Raw genomic sequence first — 26910 nt, 5'->3', positions numbered from 1 at the left:
GCTGTGAAGGAGCTCCAGCAGCTCATTTACGGGAACAGCAATGTTATTTTATTTACTATTCTGTTTATTGTTGATGTAAAAGTTGGGTTTGTGCTGCTGTGTGTTCATGTGTGTGTAATAAGTGGGGGTGTACGCTCGGCTCGGCACGGCGCCTGTGTTACCGAGATAGCGATGAACGTCTGACTGTTGGCGTCTGTCTAGGTTGTATTCAGTGAGTGGAGCTCCTGTGTTTTCTGTTACCAAGATAAACAAGATAAAACTCCAGAAATGTACCTGAACACACCTCATTTCAGATATAATCTATCTGTATCTTGTAGAAAGATCAGATTTAGATCACTTTTACCTGCTGTGTGAATTTACAGTCTATGGTCAGATTATTGTATATATATGCTAATTTTATATGCATATGCTGATTGTAAGGGTTATTAAACCAGTAAACCATTAAAAGACTGATCCCTTATAGAAACTGTTCTTCTGCAGCGCTGCTGAAAAAGCAGCAGAACATCAATAATATCATCTCTCTAAATGCAGCCACATGTAAACCCTGAAGCCGCTTGTTGATTTCTATGACCTTTTCTTTCACAACACGGATATTGATCTGCTCTTCCTGTAATCAATTACACAGATAAACGCACTCGAACGAATCCGGATCCGGAAATCGATGGATTCCACAGTAAAGGCTATAAGAACATCTCCAGAGTAATGAGGTTTATGACCTGTAGGATGTTCAGCTCAGCCGGTTTAATGTCACAGAACCTATTAAACCATAATGGAGTAATAAGAGCAGGTCTGAACATATGAGCTGTGGAACAGATCTTATACCTAAAGTTCATGTGGAGATAATTATTTCTCTGTAATTCATAAATCAATGCATTTACAGTACCGGTCAAAAGTTTGGACACACCTCTTCTCTCTTATTCAGTGTGATTCTAATGTAAATTTAATATTAAAGGCTATATTAAATCTCTACAGGAACACATGCAGAATTATTTATTAATAATAAATAAACAGCAGCAGGATAAACGGGTACGAACCAGAGTGATGTAATCTTTATTGTCGCTGTCGTTTTCTCCTCCAGAGTCGCTGGTTTTACTCTGAGCTCGAGACATGAACCCTCGCGCCGCTTTGGTCAGGAGACGAGTTCTAGTGAGGCTCAACCTGAGAGACAAGGAGAGCGAGGAACTTCAGCCAAACAATCCCTTCAAACTCAACAGACAAACCTGACTTATGTTGTACAGAGCTGTTAGTGAATTACTGAAATTACACTTATTTACTGTATTAAAAGAAGCAATTATCCACACACACCAGTGAGAAGGGTCAGCCAATCACATGCAGCGTACTCTCAACCGGAAACAACCGCCCCCCCTGGACTGCATCCAGCACTAAGAGCATTAATTCAGAACTGAGTGCCAATCCATATCTGGGTATACACACATTCACACACATTCATACATATAGTACTTACTTCAGCCACACACACACACACACATACACACACACACACACACCAAGGTATAAAGCGTCCAGTTTATTTAATCTCCATGTTTTTGCACTATGAGAGGACATAAACGGCCCCTGAAAGTCATGGAAAAAACAGGGGAACTTCACCCAGAGAGGGACTTGAACCAAAGACCCTGGTGCTGCTAGGAGAGCATGTCAACCACCAACCACTGTTCTGTGCAATCAACTGGATTATTACCACGACCAGCTCCACGAGAAAGTCCCTGTTTAACAAACCATTATCAAACCTTCAACAGTTATTAAACAATGAACTGAAAACTGCTCATTTACATAAACAGAACAGATAATTCTCATTGCTTTACTTTTTATTCATAATAAAATAAAAGAATAACTAAAGATTATATAAGGTCATTTTAATAAGCATTAAGTTTAAAGATCAGTAAATTGAAAAAGTGCCTTTAAATTGTGAAAAACCAAAACAGGAAAAAGTGAATAAAGGTCTGTGATTAGCCACGCTCCATTTATACTATATTTATGTTATTAATATGTTTATTTGATCTTACAGAAATGTAAAGCTTGAGAACAGACTCCCTGGGATCGTGTCGGTCACTAAAGCTCTGATTCAGGATCAGGATTATCAGCGGGGTTGGTGAAGATGAGCAGTCACATCAGTGATCCGGTCTGATCATCACCTCGCTCTGAAGAATCATCACCACCTTTATCTTCAGCTAAAAACATCAGACCGAACAGATCAAGAGCCCATCCGCAAACATTCAGCACATCAGCGTGACGCTTTAATCAATACGTCTGATACAGAACTTTATACAGACCTGAGACCAATCACTATCCACCAACGACCAATAAAAACACAGTGACCAGACCACTGAACCAATGAGCAGGGAAGATTTATTTTAATTATTCTTCACTGAGATCACACACAGTGCATTTAAACAGTAGAACAGAAGAACAATAGAACAATAGAACAATAAACATGCTATAGAAGAGCTTATCAGCCGTACAACTCTGCAGAATCACTGATCTCTGGGTCTCTGGTGGTTCTGGTGGTTCTGGTGGAGTAATACGTTTTTTATCGCTTCCTCTTCCTCTATTCAACCAATAAGAAAGTTTTCACACCTGCAGCAGGTAAAGATCTGAATCTTCAGATGTTTCAGATTAAAACAGCAGGAGGGTCTCAATCCGGATCAGCTGAACCCTGATCCCGGTTTACCTGCAGTGTGAACACACTTCTCTTTCATTCTGACCAGTCATTCTGAAAAAGACTCTCCTGCACTATTCCCTCCATCTCTATTGCTCTCTCTCTCTCTCTCTCTCTAATACTCTCTCTCTCTCTCTCTCTCTCTAATACTCTCTCTCTCTCTAATACTCTCTCTCTCTCTCTCTCTCTCTCTCTCTAATACTCTCTCTCTCTCACCTGGCGGAGAAGAGGCTTTCCACTGATCTCTGTGATTGGTCGGCGGTCACTGACGGACTCCTCTGAGAGGCTGAAAAAGAGAACAATCACACTAGGTTAGCCTCTCTCACTCTCTCTCACTCTCTCTCTCACTCAATTCAATTCAATGTAGCTTTATTAGCATGACTGTGTAAAGTACAGTGTTGCCAAAGCATTACAACAATTCATATCAATAACAATGACATGAACATATATAACAAATATATATAACATATATAACTCTCTCTCTCTCTCTCTCACTTTCTCATTCTCTCTCTCTCTTTCTCACCTTCGGGGAGAGTGCACCGGTCCCACCCGGCGGATGTAGGAGTGCTACAGGGTGAAGCTCCGTCTTCCTCTGCTCAAAAACAAAACGATAGTTTTATTAAATAAGTGATCAGACAGCAACGCCAACAAGAGATCAGATAAACAGGATTCAAACTAATAAATAGAAATAATGATTTGGTGGAGTAACTGTATCTAAACGCTGTATCTCAGTCAGGTAAACACGGTATTTCACCTCCTTACATTACATTCATAAATCCAGTAAAGTAATCCATTAAACTGGATTCAGATTACTAATTAACTGCTAATTAATAATCTGTAAATTATTCCATATTTATTGATAATGGTATTGATTTGCTCACGGGACGGCGGGGGTTCATCGTCTCCGTCGGGGAGGTGTCCGGACTGAGATCGACCCAAACCTACAGAATAACCCCGACTCCTCCTGCTCCCCGAGCGAGACCCCCTCTTCAGCTCCTCCCCTAAAACATATAAACACCCACAACAATCAGTTCATTTATCCATATATATACATACATATACATACTCTATAATTATACTCTATATAATCCAGTTATAATGCGCTTTAATTACCATTAGTACAAAATTGGTGAATGAAATGAAAGCGTCAGTGAAAGTGTGAGTGAAAGAGGGAAAAAGTGGGCGTGGTTAGAGGAGTGACTGACCGGAGTGGGGGAACAGGACGGAGGTGGGGAGGTACTCGTTGCTGTCGAGGTCGATGGGGATGAAGGTGGTGAATTTGCTGAGGATGTTACAGGATTTGCTGGTCTGCAGGGCGAACAGCTGATAGCGGCGTCCAGAACCTGAGAAACAGAACCTGTTTACACTGCAGGAACAAAATGATCCGGATTTTACTGAATCAATAAATCAGGAGATAAAGACGTCTCCTAAGATCTCCTTAATCCTCTAACATTTATATTATACATTTCTAATCTCTCCTGATAAAAGGCTGACTGTGTTGTAGGTCATAAGAACAAGTTACCGATTCCTTCAGATCTGTTCTGTTCTGGATTAATTCCCTCATGTAATGAGAAACTATAGGATACAGAAGGGAAACAGAACCATGTGTTCTGCAAGAAAAACATAAGCTAATCTTCCCTAAAAAAGCAGTGATCAGCTATATATTATAGTGAGAGGTGAGTAATTATAGTATATTCTACAATAACATTCAGGAATTAATTATACAGTAAAACACTGTTAAATAAATACTGTAATTTAACAGGACAGGTGTTTTAATAGTGATTTTACCGTGTTCAATCTCACACTCTTTCTCCGCCATCTGCTCAAAGTCCTGAATAATGGAGTGAGCGGCCAGGTGATGGAAGGTTTCGTTCCACAGATCCTCGTGAACCTTCTCCTCTCGCTCTCGGCCCTTCAGGTAGGGCTCGATATCGAAGGTCACCTCCCATTTCACCGGTTTCCCACAGAGCAGACCGGACACCACGGCTTTACATCCTCCTGCTCCTCCTGCTCTGCTCTGCAGCGAGACCTTCAGATCCGGAGCGTCCTGAGGGTCCTGAGGAGTTTCTGCTTCACACAGCTGATGAGTATAACCTTCTGCTGATAAACACATCAATAAACATCTGATCAGAAAACTTTTAATATATGGAGGAAGTTTGTAAAAACCTCTGGAATATAATCAAGAGGAAGATGGATGATCACAAACCATCAAACCGCCAAACTGAACTGCTTGAATTTTTACACCAGGAGTAAAGCAGCATAAAGTTATCCAAAAGCAGTGTGTAAGACTGGTGGAGGAGAACATGATGCCAATATGCATGAAAAAAACTGTGATTAAAAACCAACCAGGGTTATTCCACCAAATATTGATTTCTGACTCTTAAAACTTTATGAATATGAACTTGTTTTCTTTGCATTATTTGAGGTCTGAAAGCTCTGCATCTTTTTTGTTATTTCAGTCATTTCTAATTTTCTGTAAATAAATGCTCTAAATGAGAATATTTTTATTTGTAATTTGGGAGAAATGTTGTCTGTAGTTTATAGAATAAAACAACAATGTTCATTTTACTCAAACATAAACCTATAAATAGCAAAATCAGAGAAACTGATTCAGAAACTGAAGTGATCTCTTCATTTTTTACAGATCTGTATATATATATGCATATAATGATGGTGAACTAATAGCTGTGAGATGTTTGAGAACGCACTGACCTGCCTCTCCCACGCTGCCGAGTGACGGGCTGTCGGTGGAGGATCTGGATCCGTTCTCTTTGTTGGGGGCGCGGGATTGGTTCGGGCCGGGTTCAGTCTGTTCTGGTTCAGCAGCTTCAGTCTGAGGAGCTCTGAGCCCCGCGGATCCTGCAGCTCCTCTGGAGGAGGAGGAGGCGCAGAGACTGGCCAGCTGAGGCTGCAGGAGAAACACTGATGATCATAAACCAAAATACCAACAAGTCCTGCCCTGCAGCAAAATCAGCCAATCAGATTGCTGGCTGTGCTGAAAGTGGTTGAGCAGTGGGGGAAGCCCCTTGTTGTGGAGATCTGATTATTGATAGAAATGCTATAAAATGTTCATAAGTTTTATTCAGATTTAATCTGTGATGTAGATCCCCAATTTAGCACAGTCATCAGGACTCCCCCTATCACTAGTGATGCTCCAACACCAGGAGGGTGAAGAAGACCAGCACACGTCTCCTCCGACACATGTGAAGTCAGACTCCGCCTCTTTTTGAACTGCTGCCCATGCAGTATTGCCGAGTAGCATACCAAAGCGCAGCGACACGGTTCTGATACATCAGCTCACAGACGCAGACGCAGCCTTGTGCTGATCCACATCACCCTAGAAGTGATGAGGGGAAAGAGAGAGCGCCAGCTGTGCTGTCTCAGGGCTCCGGCAGCTGATGGCAAGCTGCATGACCAGGATTCCAACCAGCGATCTCCTGATCTTAGTGGCTTTACCCGCTGAACCACTCAGAGCCATTTCTATTCAGTCTGATATTTCTGACTGAGCTCGGGCAGAGCGCTCACTTCACCTCGTCCTGAAGAAAAGCTGGCTGTTAAGTGGACCATTAAAGTCATTATTCTCCACATTCAGGAGCAAATCGAAGGCTTTTATTATCGCCGGTATAAATCTGTGACATTTCTCAAAGCTCCGCCCACGTCTTCTTTTCAGCAAAGCGTTTCTCACAGTGAAAAGCCTGAGACTATTGATATGTTCTCCTATTGAAGTCAGATCCAGGAAATTACAGGATGATTCAGAACGAGACGGACCTTCTGAGATCAGGGCAATTCATTAGATTCTTTTCTATAAGTGTGAACTGAATTTGGTCTTTAGGGAGTGTAAACTAAACTGTAACTGTAAAATAAAAGAAATGAAATGGAAACGATTAGCACTGAATTCAGCCCAAATTCTTCTACAGAATCCTCGCTGGGGTTCGTCTGATTTCTGTGTGTAAATAATTCTAAAAAAGGAGGAAGAAGAGGGAGTGGAAGAAGGAGGAGGATGAAGAGAAGGAGAAGTATGAGGAGGAGGAGGAGGATGAAGAGGATTCCACTCTGGCTTTGTGTTCTTGGTTTTATTCAGGTTCCTCTTTTGGGTCAGGGATATTTTCTTCACCTCTTAATCTCACCTCTGCTGACGCAATTCCAGCCCTGCCACTTCCCTCCATACCGACCAGAAACCCCACATAACCCCCCACCAACACCACACCATCCCCCCACCCATCCACATCACTGAGAAGATCTGAAGATCAGACTGACCTGATAGTTGATCTTCCACTGGGCTCCGTGGTCCGGGCTGATCTGACCAACGAGCTCCTGGACTTTAGCTCTCCTCAGCGGGTTCTTCCCCACGGCGGAGCTCGGATCACTGGGGGTGTAAACCTTCTTCAGAGGATTATAGTCTTCAATCTGATTGGTGCTGTACGCTCGTCTCCGCATGCTCGTATCCACCCCTACAACAGGGATCAATCAATCAACCAATCAATCAATCAATCAATCAATCAACAAACCAATCAATCAACCAATCAATTAACCAATCAATCAATCAATCAACAAACCAAATAAACCAATCAATAAATTAACCAACCACTCCTCAAATTCTGAATGCCAACAGAGGAAAGCAACATATCTTTCTCTCTCACTCTCTTTTGTAAATTGTACTTTCTATTCTTTCTCCTCTGTTTTTTACCTGTGGTTTCGTGTTCTGCAGTGACGGGGCTGCTTTCGCTCATGGTTGAGTGGTAGTTGTGGTAGTCGTGGTATTCGGGGTGGTTGTCGTGGTCGTAGACGGTGGTACCCGGCGTGTCTCTCCTCCCGCCGTCCTCCTCCTGCGAGTGGTAGAAGACGGAGCTGGAGGACTCGTTGGAGTGCATCATACTGTAGCGCCTCCTCTTTTCCTGAAAACGAGAAAATCAGAAGATCAGCGATCAGAAAACCTGATCCTGCTCACCTGATCCTCCTCACCTGATCCTCCTCACCTGATCCTCCTCACCTGATCCCCCTCACCTGATCCTCCTCACCTGATCCTCCTCACCTGATCCTCCACACCTGATCCCCCTCACCTGATCCTCCTCACCTGTTCCTCCTCACCTGATCCCCCTCACCTGATCCTCCTCACCTGTTCCTCCTCACCTGATCCCCCTCACCTGATCCTCCTCACCTGTTCCTCCTCACCTGATCCCCCTCACCTGATCCTCCTCACCTGATCCTCCTCACCTGATCCTCCTCACCTGATCCTCCACACCTGATCCCCCTCACCTGATCCTCCTCACCTGTTCCTCCTCACCTGATCCCCCTCACCTGATCCTCCTCACCTGATCCTCCTCACCTGATCCTCCTCACCTGATCCCCCTCACCTGATCCTCCTCACCTGATCCTCCTCACCTGATCCTCCACACCTGATCCCCCTCACCTGATCCTCCTCACCTGTTCCTCCTCACCTGATCCCCCTCACCTGATCCTCCTCACCTGTTCCTCCTCACCTGATCCCCCTCACCTGATCCTCCTCACCTGATCCTCCTCACCTGATCCTCCTCACCTGATCCTCTTCACCTGATCCTCCACACCTGATCCTCCTCACCTGATTCCCCTCACCTGATCCTCCTCACCTGATCCTCCTCACCTGATCCTCTTCACCTGATCCTCCACACCTGATCCTCCTCACCTGATCCCCCTCACCTGATTCCCCTCACCTGATCCTCCTCACCTGATCCTCTTCACCTGATCCTCCTCACCTGATCCCCCTCACCTGATCCTCCTCACCTGATCCTCCTCACCTGATCCTCCTCACCTGATCCTCCTCACCTGATCCCCCTCACCTGATCCTCTTCACCTGATCCTCCTCACCTGATCCTCCTCACCTGATCCTCTTCACCTGATTCCGCTCACCTGATCCCCCTCACCTGATCCTCCTCACCTGATCCTCCACACCTGATCCTCCACACCTGATCCTCCTCACCTGATCCCCCTCACCTGATTCCCCTCACCTGATCCTCTTCATCTGATCCTCCTCACCTGATCCCCCTCACCTGATCCTCCACACCTGATCCTCCTCACCTGATCCTCCTCACCTGATCCTCTTCACCTGATTCCCCTCACCTGATCCTCCTCACCTGATCCTCCTCACCTGATCCTCCTCACCTGATCCTCCACACCTGATCCTCCACACCTGATCCTCCTCACCTGATCCCCCTCACCTGATTCCCCTCACCTGATCCTCTTCATCTGATCCTCCTCACCTGATCCTCCTCACCTGATCCCCCTCACCTGATCCTCCTCACCTGATCATCCTCACCTGATCATCCACACCTGAGCCAGGTAATCATCACCTTCAGGAGGGTTTGATTCATTATCTGAATGACCTTTACTGATGAACTGTTGATCTTCTGATCATCAAACCTCCTTCCTCCAGCAAGGATAGGGAGGATCTCAGTAACTCATCACTAATTCTGTAATTTGAGATTTCATTTGTTTTGTCAGTAAGTGAATCTGACATCCTGGCATTTTTTTAATAATGTTAATGAGAATACTTTAAAAATGATGTAAATGAAATGTGATAGAAAAATGAAACGTCCTCCTCCTCCTCCTCCTCCTCTGTAGAATCACTGAGCTGCTGGTTTACAGGGCTCACTCTCTCTATCTCTACACTCAAAACATTTACTCAGATGTTTGTTCAGCACGTTTCAGTTCAGTAAGATACTACAAGCTACATGTGGAAAATATATTAATATCAAATTAAAACCTGTTTTTATCACCAGAAAGAGCAGAAAAGCCTCTGTTTCTCTGAGCTGAAAGTTACGGAGCTCTGCTGGAGTTTCACTTACAGATTTGGGGTTGGCGTGGTATCTCGTAGCGTCGCACACCACGCTGTATCCAATCAGCCGGTCCCCGGGGAACAGGAACGTCGTCCCGACCGGAGACAGCAGCACCTCCTTCGTCTCGGGATAGAGCCACTCGATAGAGATATCACTCAGAACAGGAGCCATGCACTTCTTCAGACACCTAATCATCTGCAGAGCAACACAAACACTCAAATAAAGATCATATAAAAATATATACAATCATTTATTACTCTCAGTCTCAAAAATATCTGCACCAAGAATGAAGATAAAGATCAGCAGGAACAATAAATTATGATAAATTTAGATATGGATAATTCTTGTTATATTTATTGATCTACTCAAACAGTAGTAGTGTGTATCTCATGTGTAACACTGCAGACGTCTCAGCATAAAGCTGTAGAGGTTCCTAATGTTCCTCCTCCATCCATCCCATAATAACTCAATATTCTCTATACACAGTTCCTGCAGGTTGCTAGATTTACATCATTATTAGATTATTTATTTTGCTACATTGTTTTTACTGTCTTGCTAAGTTTTGTTTTTTACTAAATAAGATTTAAAGATGTTTTATTTTAACTGGATGTTTAAAACTGTAAAATTTATACTAAATAAAACTTTATCATGCATTTGCTGCTTTAATGAATCTAAATTAATTAAATAATCTTTGTTTTTTCTTCATATCGCCAAGAAAATTTGTGCAAAAATACTGTGAGATATTTGTGGTATTATATGAGGGAGTATATTATAGATTGTGAGCGTTGGTGTACGAGAGGAAATGGAGCGTCTGACTCTCTGCTTTCACCACTTATCCTAATTTATGTTTTAACTAAGCAGAATGAATTGTAAATTGCCGGCGGTTTGTATCCGGGCTGTAATTGCAGGGCTGTGACGTTTAGAATAGCCGGCTGTCAGAGTGGAGGATAAACATGTCAGTGAGGATGAAAACCTTGGGCTGCAGTCGCTCTCCCTCCGCCAGAAACTCAGCGCTGCCTCTGGAAACGGCCGAGAGCCCCTCGATCAGCCGCCGGCAAACGCCCTGCCCGATCCCGAACGCGAAGCACCTGCAGATCACACCTTCCATCAGCACCATCCATCACCTGATTACATTTCTATCATTTAATAACATATATTTATTCTAACATTACAACACTGATGAAGTTTCTTCACCCTCAGATTAAAGATCTCCGTTATTAACCCTTACTCATCCATCACCACCTCATCAGGAGAACCTCCTCCTACTTTAAACGTCCACTTTAACACACAGACGTTCCGGAGTTAAACACGTCTGAATGTGAGAAACTCTTTATATTATTATAGAATATAATATAAATATATTATATTTAATAAATATACGGCACATAAGAATCTCTAGCATTTCAACAGAAAAGTCAAAGTTGAAAACTGGAAACCACATCATGCATCATGCTGTGGAGATGAGCTCTTCTTCAGCAGGGACAGATTTAGGAAGCTGGTCAGAGTTGATGGAGGGAAGATGGATGGAGATAAATAAATACAGAACAATCCTGGAAGAAGAAAAGCTGTTGGAGGCTGTAAAAGACTTGAGATCTTCCAGCAAGACGATGACCCTAAACATACAGCCAGAGCTACAGTGGAGCTATAATGATTTAGATCAGAGAATATTCATGTGTTAGAATGATCCAGTTAAAGTCCTAAAGACCTAAATCTCATTGATCTTCTGTGGAGAGACATGAAAACTGCTGTTCACAGACCAACGCTCTCCATCCAACCTGACTGATCTTCAGCTGATTTATAAAGAAGAATGGAATCTCGCGTTTTCTGAACAGTGAGAAGTTGTTACCTGGTGAATCGAGCGTGAGCGCGGAGGAGCTGGATGACTCTCCCGGTGTTGCTGACGGCTCCGTCCGTGAGCAGGAACAGCAGGCGGGGATGACCGCGCTGCAGCGGCTGCCTCACGATCCAGTTCAGCGGCGCCAGGAGGTTCGTCCCGCCCATATCAGCCCTGATCTTCCTCATATACTCACACGCTGCGGATAAACTCTCCTAGTGGGAGAGAAAAGCAGCTACTCAGCATTATTCCTCACCATGAGCCCCATAATAAACCCCTAATTACTAACTACCACTATTCCTCACCATAAACCCCTGATTACTAATCTAATTACTGATTTGCACCATGTGGTGAATTTCAGTGTTGAGTCAGACTTAAGGTCAAAATCATTAGTTCTGGATCAGTTCAGAAGAAAAGATCAGTTCCTGAGGTTAAATGAGTTAATGGGTTAAATTATTTAAAGTGATGATTTAGGGAAAATCTAATCTCTGAATAAACTCTAATTCTGGCTGCTGGTGTTTTAAATCTATTTATTAAACACCAAAAAGACATTTAGCAACCAGCAGGACTATGCTCGTTCACACACTGCTGCATTTAAGAGCTTTTATTAAAGATACAGACCCTATTTGATGCTCAGCTGCATCCCCAGACCTCCCCCGACTGAAATGCTTCCTGACTGAAAATGTAGGAGCAGTTGCATCGAACGGATATACTAATTTTTTTACTGATTCTGGGTCATTTTTAATTAATTATAACATCATTAATGTGTCGTACAGTGAAATAAGCCACACTAGACATCAAATATATGTTGGTTGATCACTTGTATTTGAGGGTAAATTGTGTAATTTAGGTTTAGAAATCCACAGATAATTTGTTTAGAAATGCAGCTCTAGTTAAATTTATATTAAATAAATATAAAAGTAATTGAAATGTTGCTGTAAGGAGGATCTGTAGCCAGTCTGTGCTTTTCTCCAGTTCTGATTAAAACATTTTTGACACAATATAATAGTGCAGTAATGTGTTTCAGGGCGAAACGTCTCACTAAACTCCATCAGATGGACTTCAGCTCTGGGAAAATTACGATGTTAAATTTTACCTGCAGGTATTAAAGAGGTGCTTCACTCAAAATCCAATATGTTTAATAATGAATAAAAGAGAAGTAAAGAGCAGTTAGCATGAACTAATTTGCATAATGATACATGAACCCTGTGTTGGGGGTGAGCATGCCTGCCTATCAGCACTGGGGTCTCGGGTTCAAGTCTCTATCTGAGTTTCATGCTCTCCCGGAGTCAGGTTAACTGGTTTCTCTAAGTGTAAAAGTCTGTATTTAATAACGTAATATACAGTACCAGTCAAAATGTTATTTAATGTTTTAATTGTTTTCCTACACAGTAAATGAATAGTGAAGTGATCTATCAGATTATGAAGGAACACATAATGAATCATGTAGTAACTTAAAAACAGTGTTAAACAAACTAAAATACTCAGTGAAGTATTTAGATACTCTTATCTGAGGAGCTGTTTGTTAACTTGTGGTTTCTGAGGCTGACTGGTCCTGTATGTGTGTGCATTGATATATGATATAAATAGAGAAAGAATGAAATTCTTGTAACCTTTTGAGAGGGAGGGAGGGGTGGAGGAGGAGGGGTGGAGGAGGAGGGGTGGAGCTGCTGGTGGGGTTTTACCTCGTCGTAACTCTGACTGCTGGAGAACAGAGTTTTAAAGGTGGAGCCGAAACCGATAATATTGAACATGCAGGCGGGAAACAGGCTTTTCAGAATCACCACCATCGCATCCTGGAGAGAGAGACAGAGAGAGAGAGAGAGAGAGAGAGAGACAGAGAGAGAGAGAGAGAGAGAGAGAGAGACAGAGAGAGACAGAGAGAGAGAGAGAGAGAGAGAGAGAGAGAGATGCGGAAAGGTCAGACCTGAACCTCCTTTTATCCAGTAACACAATAGAAATTCAGTGTTCAGCTCCCTGTTCACCAGTACAGTTACTCACACTGCTGCACCACCTGCATCACCATCACTGATCACTAATCAGCTGATCAGATACACTGTAACACTACCTTCACTACTTTCACTAATTACATTATAAAACTTTACTCATTTCATCATTTCCTAATGATTTTAATCCTGTAAATTTATTAAAGCTGTAATTTAGTATAAAAGATTATATCCCTATCCGGACAGAATTATTTTCTCAGGGTTCCTCTTTGTAAAATATTTTGCATCCGGACTGCAGTTGAAAAAACAGGAGGATCAGTGAGTTTTTAGGATTTTTTTCTCGGTCACATGACATCGCAGTGTTCAGTAGCTCCTCCATTTCCACTCACTGTTGTGTTTTTAAAGTGGATCTCCGTGGAAACCGTGGTGCGCCCAAAGTGTAATTACGGTGCGCAGCAGTGGACAAATATCTATTTTATTAAAGGCGAGGAGTTTTTTTTATTTCTGAACTGTTTCTTAAATCCAAACTCATAATCCACACAGTGATTCTCAGCATAAACATCACACACTATACTGACCCTGCACACAAACACAAAATAACAAAACACTACAAAGAGAAGACCCATAAAACCAGTTAGGCTGAGAAAAGAAGCCTCAAACTCTTTTATTTTACTATAAAACAACTAAAGTTTTCTCTATTTTCTCAGTATCTCGGTTTATTTCATGACGAGTTGATCGATACTGAATCTCCAGCAGCAACGACTCAACTGTCCTTCAGAACTTTCCTCTGTATTAATTTGCTAATTTGAGTAAAAACGACCAATCAGACGCAGCGAACGTGAGGAAGTCATCATGCAGTAGTTTCTTTCCTCTGATTCAGTAATGAAATCCTGATTACGGCGTAAATCTGTACCTTCACTCGGCTGATGTTGACTCCGCTCATACTCCCGCTGCGGTCGATCAGGAACACAAACTCTCCCTGGACCCGCCGCAGGTCAGAGGTCATGGACTGCAGGTCCGGGCAGAAGTTCAGCATCACCACCGGGTTGTGCAGGATGTCCTTATGGAGACGTTTATGGATGATGTCCACCTTCACAGAGAAGATCAGCAGATTCAGAATTTAATATCCTCAACCCTAAAATCCTGATTAAAGCAGCCGTTCTTAAGATTCTCTCTAACTGAGGGGTGAAGAGGAGTTTCTGAAACCGAATCTAATCAATCTGAAAACAGAGTGGTCTGCTCAGGAGGGTCTCAGTACTTTTATTTATACTCAGTGCTGTTACACATTCTCACCAGAGAGGTCTCTATTTCCCCCAAACCCACAGACTGACACTTTAATATTAAAGGATTTATTAAGTTTCTTGTTTCCTCTTGTTTAATGAGAAATAAAGAAGAAAGAAGATTCTCATAAAAGAAAATCAAAGTATTGAATAATTTAATTCGTCCAAGCAAAGCAGCGATTACCCTTTTAAGAGATTAGTTTTTTTTGTCAGTAAATTACATTTATGTGTTTTTGTATTCCAATGCAGCTGAAGCGTCTAAATTTAATCCAGTTAAATGAAAGTGTGCAGACTTCTCCATAATTCATTATTAATGGATCTCATATCCCAGAAAATCACCACATCCTCTTGAGCTCTCTCACAAATCTGCTTTCTTTCTCTTTTCTCTCAGTTTTAGTTTAACTGTCGGTGTCAGAGAGGAGCTGAAGACCTCGTCTACCTCTCTCACCTCCCGGCAGGTAGAAACACCGCGACCACTCCGCCGAAGACCTCAGGTGTTTCCATAGAAACCCCCTTTCATTGCCCATCATTTCTGCAGCTGAATGTTCTCAGCCTCTCGCTGAGGAAGAACGGCCATTTAAGAATCTAATTGCAGCGGGTTTTCTCCCAGCATTCCTCTCAGACTCACACCGACTGAAGAACAGCTCTTTCAGAACAGCGTCCAAAAAGAAAAACTGTTCAGTTTGTGAAGAAAATAAAGGGTTTGGTTCCAAACATGCTTTAAAAACATTGGAATAATTTATAAATATTAAAGTTTGTTTTGTGTCTTTTATTAAAAATGCTCAGATGCTGATTTTCATATTTTCTATCCTGTTATTTTGCCTCAGAATGAAAAAAAAGACCAGCTTTGCTTTAAAGTTGTTAAAATCACAGTAAGAGTTGGCAGTAGCCACATATAACCACCTAGCATAAAACCTGCAACCAGACCTGATTTAGTAATTATTCCCACGTCTCACTGTATGGTTTTGAACCTTCCAGCCTGTGGGCTGAGTTAGCTTTTACCCTAGCATCTAGTCAGCCCTTCTTTATCTAGCTTTGTCTAGAGCATATACAAGACAAAATAGACATGTGTCCTTTCTATTATTGCATTATTATAAGATAATATATAATATATTGTCTTTATGAAATAAAAATATATAATATCTGTTCTTTTCAGATCTGTTCTCCTGTTTATTTGATGCTCAGGTAAAGAACTGATCAGATAAGCTACTAATTATCGCTTTATTATCGGTGCACTGCTTTAAATAATCATCAGATCATCAGATGTTTTCTGTGGAGTTTTGCTCTTTTTTCAGATCCTGTTCTGATTTGCTGTTTCTAAAGTTCATCACTGTTCTGATGAACTTTAATGAACTGAGTGTTTTTTATTTATTTCTCCTCCTCTTCTCTCTCTCTCTCTCTTTTTCTCACCTTCTTCTCGTTGCTGGAGTCTTTCTTGGTGGCTTTTATGAAGTCGCTCCTGCCCTGCAGATGCTCATCATACTCCTCCAGCGTCATATCCCCGTCCTCTACCAGCACGTGAGGAAGATGCGGCTCTGGAGATAAAAACAGATCGTCAGTCTCTCAACACAGGATTACATTATTAGTTATTATTTAGTTATGATCGTATTTAAGTGACTTAAATGTTTTGTTTGTTTTGCTTTGGAGCTAATGATGCAGCTAACAAGCAATTACTCAAATACGCAGCAGTCAAAACATCTTCACTTTCACTGAACAAGTTCTTACATTTTTATCATTTTCTTTGTAAAAGATCAACTGTCTGTAGAAATTTTCATTCATCATTATCATTATTTATAAATTATTCTTCAAATCAACATTGTATGTCATGTATATATAGATATATATATTTCACAAACTTCAGTTATTCATTAAAATAGAAAAATGCATGATGGAGCATAAATATGGGTAAATAAAGGGTTTGCAGTAATTTAATAATTTTAGAAGTGGTTATAAGTAAAGCAGATGGACATAAAACACACCAACTAAATTTATATTTTCTGTCTACTGATCACAAATACAAACCAAACAGAATATAAATTCTACTCATTGGGAGCACTGATATGTTTACTATACACAAGGAGAGACCAATCAGGAGGCTGCGTGTATCAAACTGTCTGAATCTAATATTGTGATTATGATGATTTATAGTATGATTTATTGATGTAAACCACTATTAATATAAGGGAGAATCCCGGGGTCACAGGAGAGGTGGGATGTCTGAAAGCAGGAGAGAGTTTAGTTTTGGCCTGTGGATCTAAAACCTGCTCGAGATTAAATAAATTAAATTAACTTTTCAGTCACACAGACAAACAGAGAGCACTTATATATATTTCAAACTTCACATCATAACCAGGATAATCCTCAAACTCACAGAACAGAAAGCAGAATATTACACTTTAATTTCAGTTCAGTTCAGTGAACAGTTTGTTTATCTGTAGTTAATATTGCATTTCTCTTGTATTAACCCTTTAAAACCTTGTATCCAGTGATGTTCAATAGGAAACAGACCACAGGTTAATCAGATATCAGATTTGTTAAATCTCGTCTTTCTCCTTGGCAGTCTGAAGAAGAGTTTACTCTACAATAAACACCATCTGTCTGCCAAGACTGCAATCTCACACTGTCTGATTTTACCATATTTCTGCACAGCTGTGAAAGTTGGATTTTGTACAGAAAATCTATTAAAACACAGAAGCCTTTAACTGCAAATCCTCAGAATAATGTGGGTCTGTAATACCAGGATTCATCCATTCACTGCTTCTAATAAAAGCATTCAGATACGTTAGTTGTACCTGTTGCTGACAGTAATGTGTAAATGCACTTTTCACTTGTATAAAAGTAATGCTAGTCTGATAGATGAGTATAACGTCTCTCAGGATTAAACTGTGGAACAGTGGAATAAGTTTTCTCTATTCAGTACTGCTGTGGTTGGGAGTTTGGGATGAGGTATTCTATTATTGACCTTAATAACAAAACTCTTCTCACTGAATTCTATCAAATTCCCACAGCAATGATCCACAATCTAGTAGAAATCATTTCCAGGACATCAGAGACTCCAGTTACTCCAACAAAATCAAGATCTTTTTAATATTCTTCAGTACAGAAGAAACCATGATAAACAAAGTGTCCCAAACGTTTGTCCATATAGTGTATCTCAGTAAAACACCGAGGTTTGCGCTGTAACGTGAAATATCAGCACTGCATTGAGTTCAGAAATCAAAATTTGGAGGAATAATCCTGATGTAGTTTTCTTCATGCCTCTTGGCATCATGTTCTCCTCCTCCACCAGTCTTACACACTGCTTTTGGATAACTTTATGCTGCTTTACTCCTGGTGTAAAAATTCAAGCAGTTCAGTTTGGTGGTTTGATGGCTTGTGATCATCCATCTTCCTCGTCAGTTTTAAGTGGTCTCTAATTTTTTTATGTATATAAAACATGCATTCAAATAAATCTGTGTGTGTGTGTGTGTGTGTGTGTGTGTGTGTAGTACACACCAGTAGGGTAGATGATGATCTCTACAGGACAGTCGTAGGTGTATTTGTCGGCGAGGGTGATGACGATGCTGGTTGCGGATCGTGCTGACGGGTCGGCGTCGGCCCGAATAGCGTGGGACGGACTCTCCACTCCTGCAGATTATTATTATTATTATTATTATTATTATTATTATTATTATTATTATTATTATTATTATTATTTACAGTGTTTCTGTGTGAATAACAGGGAGGCTGTAATCTCTGACCTGCCAGCAGATACGGGCCTCTGATCTCCAGCTGGAAGTTGAACTGGTAGTCGATGGAGTTGATGGTCTCCTCCTGCAGGATCCAGGCGAGACACAGCTGACCGCTGGAGGAAATCTGATCATGAGAAGCCAGAGCGTGGTGGTGTCTCTCTCTCCTGAATCACAGAGCCAAGAAAGACATTTCAGTAATTCCCAACCCAGCATCCGCTCAGAGATAAAGTCCTGCCCTTTAACCAAAACACCAAACAGCCAATCAGCTTGCTGCTTACACTGTGCGTGGAGGAGGATTAGCCTGCTATTGGTGAAGCCCCACTTTACTAAGGAGACCTGCGCAAGCGCATTAGCCATAACAACCCCCGAAAAATACCATTTACTGCGCAAATTTACTGAGGAAAACTTTACAAACTGTTTATGAGGTTTTGGCAGATGTTATCAGTGATGTATATACAGTAGTATTGTAAATATTGTATTCAGTAAATTAGAAGTCCGGTTTAGTTCTGTTATTTCAGTAAACAGCACTGTGCTGAGTAATGGGGGAGAGGGTGGAGCATCATATCCATCATACCCACCCAGAAAAGAAAAAGACATGTAAGCATGAACAACTGCGGCATCATCTGAATTCATTTAAGAGGAAAATCTATATGGTATATTTATGTTTTATTGGGTATCATCATAATATTATACTTTTATCCATATATGACTGCAAGAAAATTGGTTTTAGATTATTAAAACTTTATAGTTAAGCAATAATACACTCGGGGTTCATGCTATAACGTGTAATATCAGCAATGCTGTGCTGCGGTCGTAGCCGGCCTCGTGCCAACGACCGCAGTACAGCAGCGCCGATATTACAGGTTATAGCTCGAATCTCGAGCGTATTATTGTGATTATACCACAGTTCCATTATCACTGTTTATTAAAAGATTCTGAGTTAAAGAAGAGGAGAAAATAGGATCTGTGTGTTTATAAAAACTCCACCAGTTAAAATAGTTCCATTGCTGCTCTGTTTGGCTTGTAAGCGTTGCATTGTTGCTAGGTTACCTGTATGTGAGCGGAGTAATTCATGGAAAGCTTCGGTTACAGTAAATTACCAGTTGATAGCGGCATTAATAGAACACCTCTCAGCCAATCACATTGCAGGGTCGTAACTAACCGTGGTATAATAGTAGCTGTAGGAGTGTAGTATACGTTGTGTTTTATTACAGGTGTTCAGTGGGGGCTGATGAACAGGTCGTACCTCCGGCAGGTGTTTGGGGAGAAGGCCTGCTCCTCTTTAATGGAGCGCTGGACCCTCGGGCTGCAGACGGGAGGCGAGGTGACCCTGATGCCCCCGTTGGGAAGGGTGGGCAGCTCAGAGGAGGTGCTGACCAAAACATTAACCGTCTCTAAAGGTGGAATGACCCCCAGGTTCACCACCAGAACCCTCCTCTCCAAATCCTCATCCAGCAGCACCTGACCTGCAGCACAATCACAAATTCAATCAAACCACCTCCCCATCCAGCCTCACCATCAGCGCACGACCACACCGTCCGGATCATAGAATTCACTGAGATACAGAAGAAGCACCGTCTGCGTAGAACAGAACTGGAACTGTATCATAGTCACACTAGCTTTCGATTGGCCTATCTTCTGTAGGTCTGGTGATGTTTCTGGCCACGGTGTAGCTTCTACATCTTCAGGGCTCAAAGCTCTTGATATCAGCAGCAGTGTGAGGATGATCACTGTCCTGCTGAATCACTGATCTGCAGTCTGAGTTTAATAAAAGTAGAGCCACTGGTTGCAGGACCTCAGTTACCTGCAGTAATGTTCTAAAGGTGATCTGATATTGTGAGAAATCACACATCATGAACCAGGCCTTCAGGACGTGTGACAGGTTGTGACAACAAATCGTTCATGTTTGGTTGATTACTGCGCTATCATACATCGATTCCTTCATCTCCCTCTTCATTTTTTTATAATGACTTATGACTTAAGTTCCCACACATCAGCCTCATAACTCCAAATCTAAAGAACCAAACATCAAAATCTAAACGTGTCTCGGCTTCACCGTCTTTGGGCTACATCAGGATGCACGTGGGTAGTTCAGAATCATAAAGCCTCACCGCTGCCGTTCTGCGGAGCTCCGTTGGTGGCAGTGCAGCAGTCGAAGTAACAGTCATCGATTTTGGTCTTGTCTTTAATCTGAACTGTTATGATCTGACTGGATATCATCGCCTCGAAGCCCACCACCACGGCTCCCTCCTCCAGGGGGTAAATAAAAATACCTTTAATAACAGAAACACAGAGAGAAGAAGGCTTATATAAAGTATACACAAATAATACACTTTAAACATACATTACTCCACTCATCTTCATCATCTCTTTCAGTCAAAAGAGAATCAAAAGAGAAATTTCTGGTATTTTTAGAACACAGCTATTCTTTGATTCTCCAGAATTCAGACTCCACATGATCTTAGACATTCACCAACCAATCCTCACACTTATTAACACCATATATTTGGGTCAATCCATCTTCCAGTGGTCCTCCACTGTTCTCCCACCCCAGTGCTCCCTGAAGCTGATCTCAGGGGAAACACCGTCCTGTACATTTTACTGTCAAACTCCATCTATAACTGGATTCTAACTAAAAACTCTATTTAATAGTTTGATTTAGATCATTTTTGTCTCTTTTTCTCTAAAACTCTCAGGTTAAACAGAACGATGCTGTAAAAGCTGTGAGATGCTCTTTTCCTTTTCCTCAGTCAAACGCAAACTTGTCTTTCTTCCAAAATCAATGGCTGAGTCTCAAACCTGGTTAAACTGTTCTCTTCACTTAATCCCTGCCCACCACCCTCCTCCCACACCTCCTCCTGCTGGAATCGCTTCATGACATACTTTAAACAGAAGGACGACATCCGCCGTTCTTTCAATCATCCAGAAAAGCCTGAGGAAACCCACACAGATCACATAACAGACTAACCTTCAAACCTCCACTGAGAATAAAAATCAGAACTACAATCCATCCATTACTCCATACACAAGAACGCAGCTCTTCACTGAGATCTCTGTTACACATCTCTACAAAACAGGTACCACACTCTGCCCTGACCTTACCGTACACACTGTACACTGTATAATCAGATTATAACAGATTACTGCTGTAGAGTCTGTACACAGAATTTTACTGTAGATCTGCAAATCATCTCTTTAAGGTTCTGCTCTTCTCATTTTAATATGAATTTCATCAGAGACACTTGTGTGGACAGAAGCCTGTAGTCTCCACAGACACCATCATCCTGTAACTTTCAGTAGCTCTCTACCATCTTCACACGTCTCGCATTGTTCTCATGTTAGGATCTCTCCCACCAGGTATCCAGGTAAGGTTCTCTCTCGGTTCTCCCAGTTTAAACTGATATACTCCTCCACACTCAAAGATTTAAAGATTAAACCTCTTAAAACTGGATTTATCCTCTACTTTTTTAATGTCTCCTAATCCAGCGTCTGATCACATGATCACAGCTCTTCAGGAGATCCTCACCTTCGATTGGATGGTCCTCGATGTTTTCGTAAGTCATGGAGGCCGTCAGGGCGAGGGTGTACCCGCGGACACAGGAAGTGATGTCAGAGACGCTGAGCGGCAGGGCGCTGCATTTCGCCTTGTTGATCAGGCCTGGCATGGCTGCAGACTGGCACACACACACACACACACACACGCACACACTCCCTCACACTGCTGCGCCGGGCGATGTCTCTGAAAACACACCAGTAGGTAAGAGCCAGTCAGTAACCTGTATCTTTATTATACTATAAAATTCTTTATAGTTAAATACACAAATCATATAAAAGCATATAAACTGTTTTTGTTTAAATCAATCATAAATAATAACTGGACATTTTTTTTATTACACATCTGAAGTATTTTGGCAAAGTCCCAAAGTGATTAAATTAACAAAAACTACAACTACTGTTACTACTGCCACTTAAACTACTATTACTCTTCTTACTATTAATACTTAAACTACATTTACTACAACTACTACTACTATTACAATACCATTACTTCTACTGCAACTATTATTAATACTGCTACTTTACTAATAATACTAATATCATTTCTATGACTAATGCTAAAGTTACTACTATAGCTATTACTTCTACTACTTTTACTAATACTAGTAATAATACTGCTACTCTTAAAGCTAGTGAGATAAAGCCTACACACTTTTCATTCTTTCATTACGCTTCAATAAACATCAAGATTTCTGGAACAGCAAGCGTAGACTCTGCTCTCTGTAAACTTCTAATAAAGCAGCATCAACATTTCCTTCTGTATCAAAGGAGCCATATTGCCGACTGATCCTCAGATACTGAACACGAGTCTGTATCTCCTCTACACTGTTTCTGCAGATCTGTGGTCATAAACAGAAACGTCAGAGTAAAGCAGAGTAAAGCCACGCTCTTACTCTCAAAAGAAAATAATACTGCAGATAGAATAACTTTAGACAGCATGGAAAATAAATTACACTAAAAAATGCAATATTTCATTCATTTGCTTTGACATTTATTTGACTGCAGATAGTATTAACCCAGAGTATTATTTCATTTAATATTATTTTATTAATATATGTACATTTATTCCAAAAAACAGTGGAATGTTGTGATTGTAATCATGATTTCGTACAAAAGCAGTTTCCACAAAAGTCTTTGAAAAGCAAAGATAAACAAAAGTTAAATAAGTTTCCTCAAAAAGAATTGAAAGGGTTGTTCATATTTCTCCTGCTGTGTACTGTCTGAGGTTCTTAACCAAAATGACCTGATTGGCATTTCTTCAGCTGATCTAGGCAGGGCTCTGATGGGGGTTGACAGGTGAAGGGCGGAGCCAGGGCGCTTCTATGCAGTTTTCCTTATTGTGACGTTGAAAGAAGCAAATGATTCCTGACACCAAACTCTTTTAGCTGATTTACAGAAAACGGATGTATGGATTTTTTGGTGTTTGGAGTAATAATGTCCCCTTTTACAACATATGTTAACTATGTCCAAAAGCAGCGTCAACTTCTCCAGGCTCTGAACCATCTGGGTTGGACAAATCTTAATTTGTGCTCGAGGCTGAATAAAAATGGAGCATCCAGACTGTTATCAGTAACAAAACCAAACATCAGGGTTTACAACGGTAAGGGTTTGTGTCCAAACACTTCTGTAAAAGCAGAAAAGTAAACTAAGATTGTCTTCAGGATGAAGTCTTATTTATTCTGGGATAAAAAATTAGGCTGTATTCTCCAAAGTACCGTCCAGCCAGTGAGTGTTCATGAATTTTTCAACAAGACAATGTAAATCCACCTGCTTCTCACATTTTAAAGACTTGCTGATGGAAGAAGAGGTAAGTGGTACTGACTGATCCATCGTTCACTGCAGATGTCAGTGTCCTCGTAATTCACAGCCTCACAGAGGAAGTCCAGGTTCATTAGACGTTGTTGTTGTGTGACAGTGAGAGTGGACAGACGCAGGACATTAACCTCCAATAAACCAGCCTGTAGCAAAGACTGCCATCATGTGTTCAGAGCATCATCTGCTCCACTAAACAGGTTCCTCCTAATCTGATTGTGTTGGTATGGAGGAAGCGGGACGGCGGTCAGGCTGAGAGGACTGTAATTGGTTTAGATCGGTCAGGCTGAGCGGAGCAGATCCTGTGGATCCTCTTCATCTGCTGATTACAGAAACACTCTTTATAAAAAGCTCCTGTAGAGAACTGGAAAAGGGTTTCATGGGTTCTTAAGAATAGTGGAACCTTTTTACTGTGTGTGTGTGTGTGTGTGTTTGTGTGTGTGTTTGTTTGTGTGTGTGTGGTGCATGAAAAAGCCGGACCAAGATCCACAAAATTGAATTAGATCTTGGTGATGAGATTACGTCTCCAAACCTCCTCTAGACCTGAGAAGCGAATCATCTGTACCTATAAGATAAAGCTTTGCTGATTTGCATATTCATATACAGAACTCATCATGTTCTCTGAGAGAAACACAGTCTATAGTTTAGATGTTAATTTTGCAGGGTAATGTTTTGTGAAGGTGGTTTTATGATCTACAGTCTGGTGGAACTTCTCTCTCTGCTTTCTTCAGTTTGCTGTTAAAAAGCTCTTTAAACAAGTTTATCATTTTTCTCCTGTAGATTCTTCTCTTTCCTGCAGCTTCGCACAGCAGCTCTGCCTCAAACAGCTTCCTGAGAAACGTAGTGCTAAATCTAATTTAGCACAGTAACATACAGACAGGCATTTTCCATGTATTTAGTGAAAGACATTCAAGTAATGAATCTTAATCTTAATTAATTACTGTTAATCATTTTATATGACACCAAGAGGCAATTATCCATTTCTACATCTAGTGTACATTTCTGTAAACCGACTCACTGACTTTCTCACTGACTGACTGACTTTTAAATTGAACAGCTGTGGAGTACAGGTGGGTAATATGGCTCCTAAAATAATATCCTGATATTTAGGGGCTTTTTACAGTAATAATATTATTGGTGATATGATTGATATGTTAAAAATGCGTTTAAAAATGTTACTGCAACAAAAATATATCATACATTTTTATTTAGTATGAATATAACAGTAAAAAATAATGTCTATTTCATTAGTAAAACCTTACCAAGACCTTGATGTTGTATAAAAACAAATAACAGTAAATGCAGTAAATAACAAAATAAATAAAAATAAATAATATTACATCAGACATGATATGGCACGCATGCTGGTTGAAGGCATATTTTTCACCAAAGTTAAGAGTTTCTCTTTCCCTTTTCCTTGTCATTGTTTGTGAGCTGAGAATTGTGGGTAACTGAGAACCATGAAGGATACATCAGCTGCATCAGCAGAGCCGCAGGCTGAGTGTAAGATTAGTATAAACGCTGCACAGTCTGCAGAAAACAAGAACTGAATGTGGAGTGGATTACTGCCAGAGTCACTTGACAATTTGAATGGACAGATCCAGCCAGACGCCACCGGTCATGATCATTAACCCCACTACACTGTCTACTGTAGAGGTAATGCTTTATATGACGTGAGAGAAAAATGCCAAAACAGCTATCCTGCACCCAGAATCCAGACTATTATTCACATCACCTTTCCAGAACCGTATAGACTACTGGCCAGTGTTCAAGCTTAGGCTACTCACAAGATAAGACCTCCCAACTTATAGCCATACAGGTGAGGGCATTCCAAACAGTGAACCCTGAGTTAAAATTCTTTCTGATGAATTAGCTGGAGAATTTACAGCTTCTGAATAATCCTGTAAAACATTTCATTAAAGGCGTGTTTTTATTAAGGCTGTTTTAATGTAAATTTAAAGTAAGAAATCATACAGACGTCAGAAATTAAAACCCCACCAGCTTCTACCTCCAGCGCTGTGAGACGGGCAGCCCCGCGGGAATCGTCACGGACACGCCAACCACCTGTAGATACACACAGATCCCCCGCCGCCAGGCTTTAGTCCTGCTACTCTGATCTGGGCTCAGTTTTGCTTCCACTGCTCGACTGCTGGTGTATAAGAATGTGCAGAATCTGATCAGCTCACCTGATTACTGTACAGATATCTCCACCTTTTCTACCTGTTTACTTCTGAGGTCCAACCAAGGAACCAGAAGATGGAGAAGAATCACAGATTAACCAGCCGAGCACCTGGAAACAAAGAGGAAAACAGTGGTCCTACCTTACATCAGGCTGCTCACTTCTCTTCAGACACCTGTCAGATTCTGATGAAGAAGAAGAAGCTGCAGAATAAAAAGCTGCTTCTGTTGTCCACTCTCTGTTTCTCTTCCTCTGTTTTTCTCCCTCTGTTTTTCTGCTATCTCTCCGTCTCGGTCAGCAGCTGGGTGAAGGGCTCAGAGGAAACATCAGCTTCTCACAGGATGAAACTCTAAATTAAACACTCCAGCGCTCGCTGATGGACAAAACACCAGGGAGAGAGAGAGAGAGAAGGGGGGGGGGGGTGGAGACTGAGAGAGAAAGAAAGAGAAAAGGAGAGAAGGGGAGGGAAGGATGGAGGCTGTATGAGAAAGAGAGAGAATGGGAGAGAAAGGGAGGAAGACAGAGAAAGGAAGAGAGAGAGAGCAGCTGCAGAGTAACACTGATGCCGTCAGTCGGCTCAGCAACATGTGGTTATAAAAAGTAGCTCAGTCTGCTGCTGCTGCTGCTGGAGTTGGGGGGGGGGGGCTGATTTAGGGAGGAGAGAGAGAGAGAGAGAGAGAGAGAGAGAGAGAGAGAGAGAGATGCATGGGGAGCAAAGGAGAGAGGGATAAGCATCCGTCCACCCATCCCTCCATCCTCCTCCTGCAACCCATCCACCCCTCCCTGCCCTCAATCAGTGACGATGGAGCCTATTCATCTGTCCGTTTTTGATAGTCCTTGGGGGGAGGAGGGGTCGAGTCTAAATGAAATGCAGCAGCATGCTTTAGAGAAGAGAGAGAGAGAAAAGAGAGAAAGAGACAGAGAGAGAGAGAGAGAGAGAAAAGAGAGAAAGAGACAGAGAGAGAGAGAAAAGAGAGAGAGAGAAGAGAGAGGGATGTGCACTGATGGAGGAAAACATAAAGCATGCCTGGATCTGGCCTCTAAAGGCAGCCATGCAGCCTCCTGTTGATGAATCTCTCTC

At 41.6% G+C, this 26910-nt stretch overlaps 1 protein-coding gene across 1 annotated transcript in view; it reads right to left on the bottom strand.

Annotated features, from left to right (window-relative positions):
- Nucleotides 1-26401, bottom strand: part of vwa5b1 (von Willebrand factor A domain containing 5B1) — a 27698-nt gene extending 1297 nt beyond the window's left edge. The window contains exons 1-21 of the mRNA XM_022676992.2: nucleotides 25972-26401; nucleotides 21807-22019; nucleotides 20392-20553; nucleotides 19527-19746; nucleotides 18290-18444; nucleotides 18045-18176; nucleotides 15960-16084; nucleotides 14183-14359; nucleotides 13009-13119; nucleotides 11336-11538; nucleotides 10463-10577; nucleotides 9499-9684; nucleotides 7365-7572; nucleotides 6935-7128; nucleotides 5390-5585; nucleotides 4466-4774; nucleotides 3883-4020; nucleotides 3559-3678; nucleotides 3201-3269; nucleotides 2894-2963; nucleotides 1035-1158 (exon numbers count right to left, since the gene is read on the bottom strand). Coding sequence (XP_022532713.2) covers nucleotides 1035-1158; nucleotides 2894-2963; nucleotides 3201-3269; nucleotides 3559-3678; nucleotides 3883-4020; nucleotides 4466-4774; nucleotides 5390-5585; nucleotides 6935-7128; nucleotides 7365-7572; nucleotides 9499-9684; nucleotides 10463-10577; nucleotides 11336-11538; nucleotides 13009-13119; nucleotides 14183-14359; nucleotides 15960-16084; nucleotides 18045-18176; nucleotides 18290-18444; nucleotides 19527-19746; nucleotides 20392-20553; nucleotides 21807-21945 — 3153 coding nt within the window. The 5' untranslated portion in view covers nucleotides 21946-22019; nucleotides 25972-26401. The remainder of the gene's footprint in view (nucleotides 1-1034; nucleotides 1159-2893; nucleotides 2964-3200; nucleotides 3270-3558; nucleotides 3679-3882; nucleotides 4021-4465; nucleotides 4775-5389; nucleotides 5586-6934; nucleotides 7129-7364; nucleotides 7573-9498; nucleotides 9685-10462; nucleotides 10578-11335; nucleotides 11539-13008; nucleotides 13120-14182; nucleotides 14360-15959; nucleotides 16085-18044; nucleotides 18177-18289; nucleotides 18445-19526; nucleotides 19747-20391; nucleotides 20554-21806; nucleotides 22020-25971) is intronic.
- Nucleotides 26402-26910: the final 509 nt, after the last annotated feature.

The sequence above is a fragment of the Astyanax mexicanus genome, chromosome 13, assembly GCF_023375975.1.
Source record: "Astyanax mexicanus isolate ESR-SI-001 chromosome 13, AstMex3_surface, whole genome shotgun sequence".
In the NCBI taxonomy this organism is placed as follows: Eukaryota; Metazoa; Chordata; class Actinopteri; order Characiformes; family Acestrorhamphidae; genus Astyanax; species Astyanax mexicanus.
The sequence above is the reverse complement of the archived record's forward strand: the minus strand, read 5'-3'. Positions and strand labels throughout refer to the sequence as shown.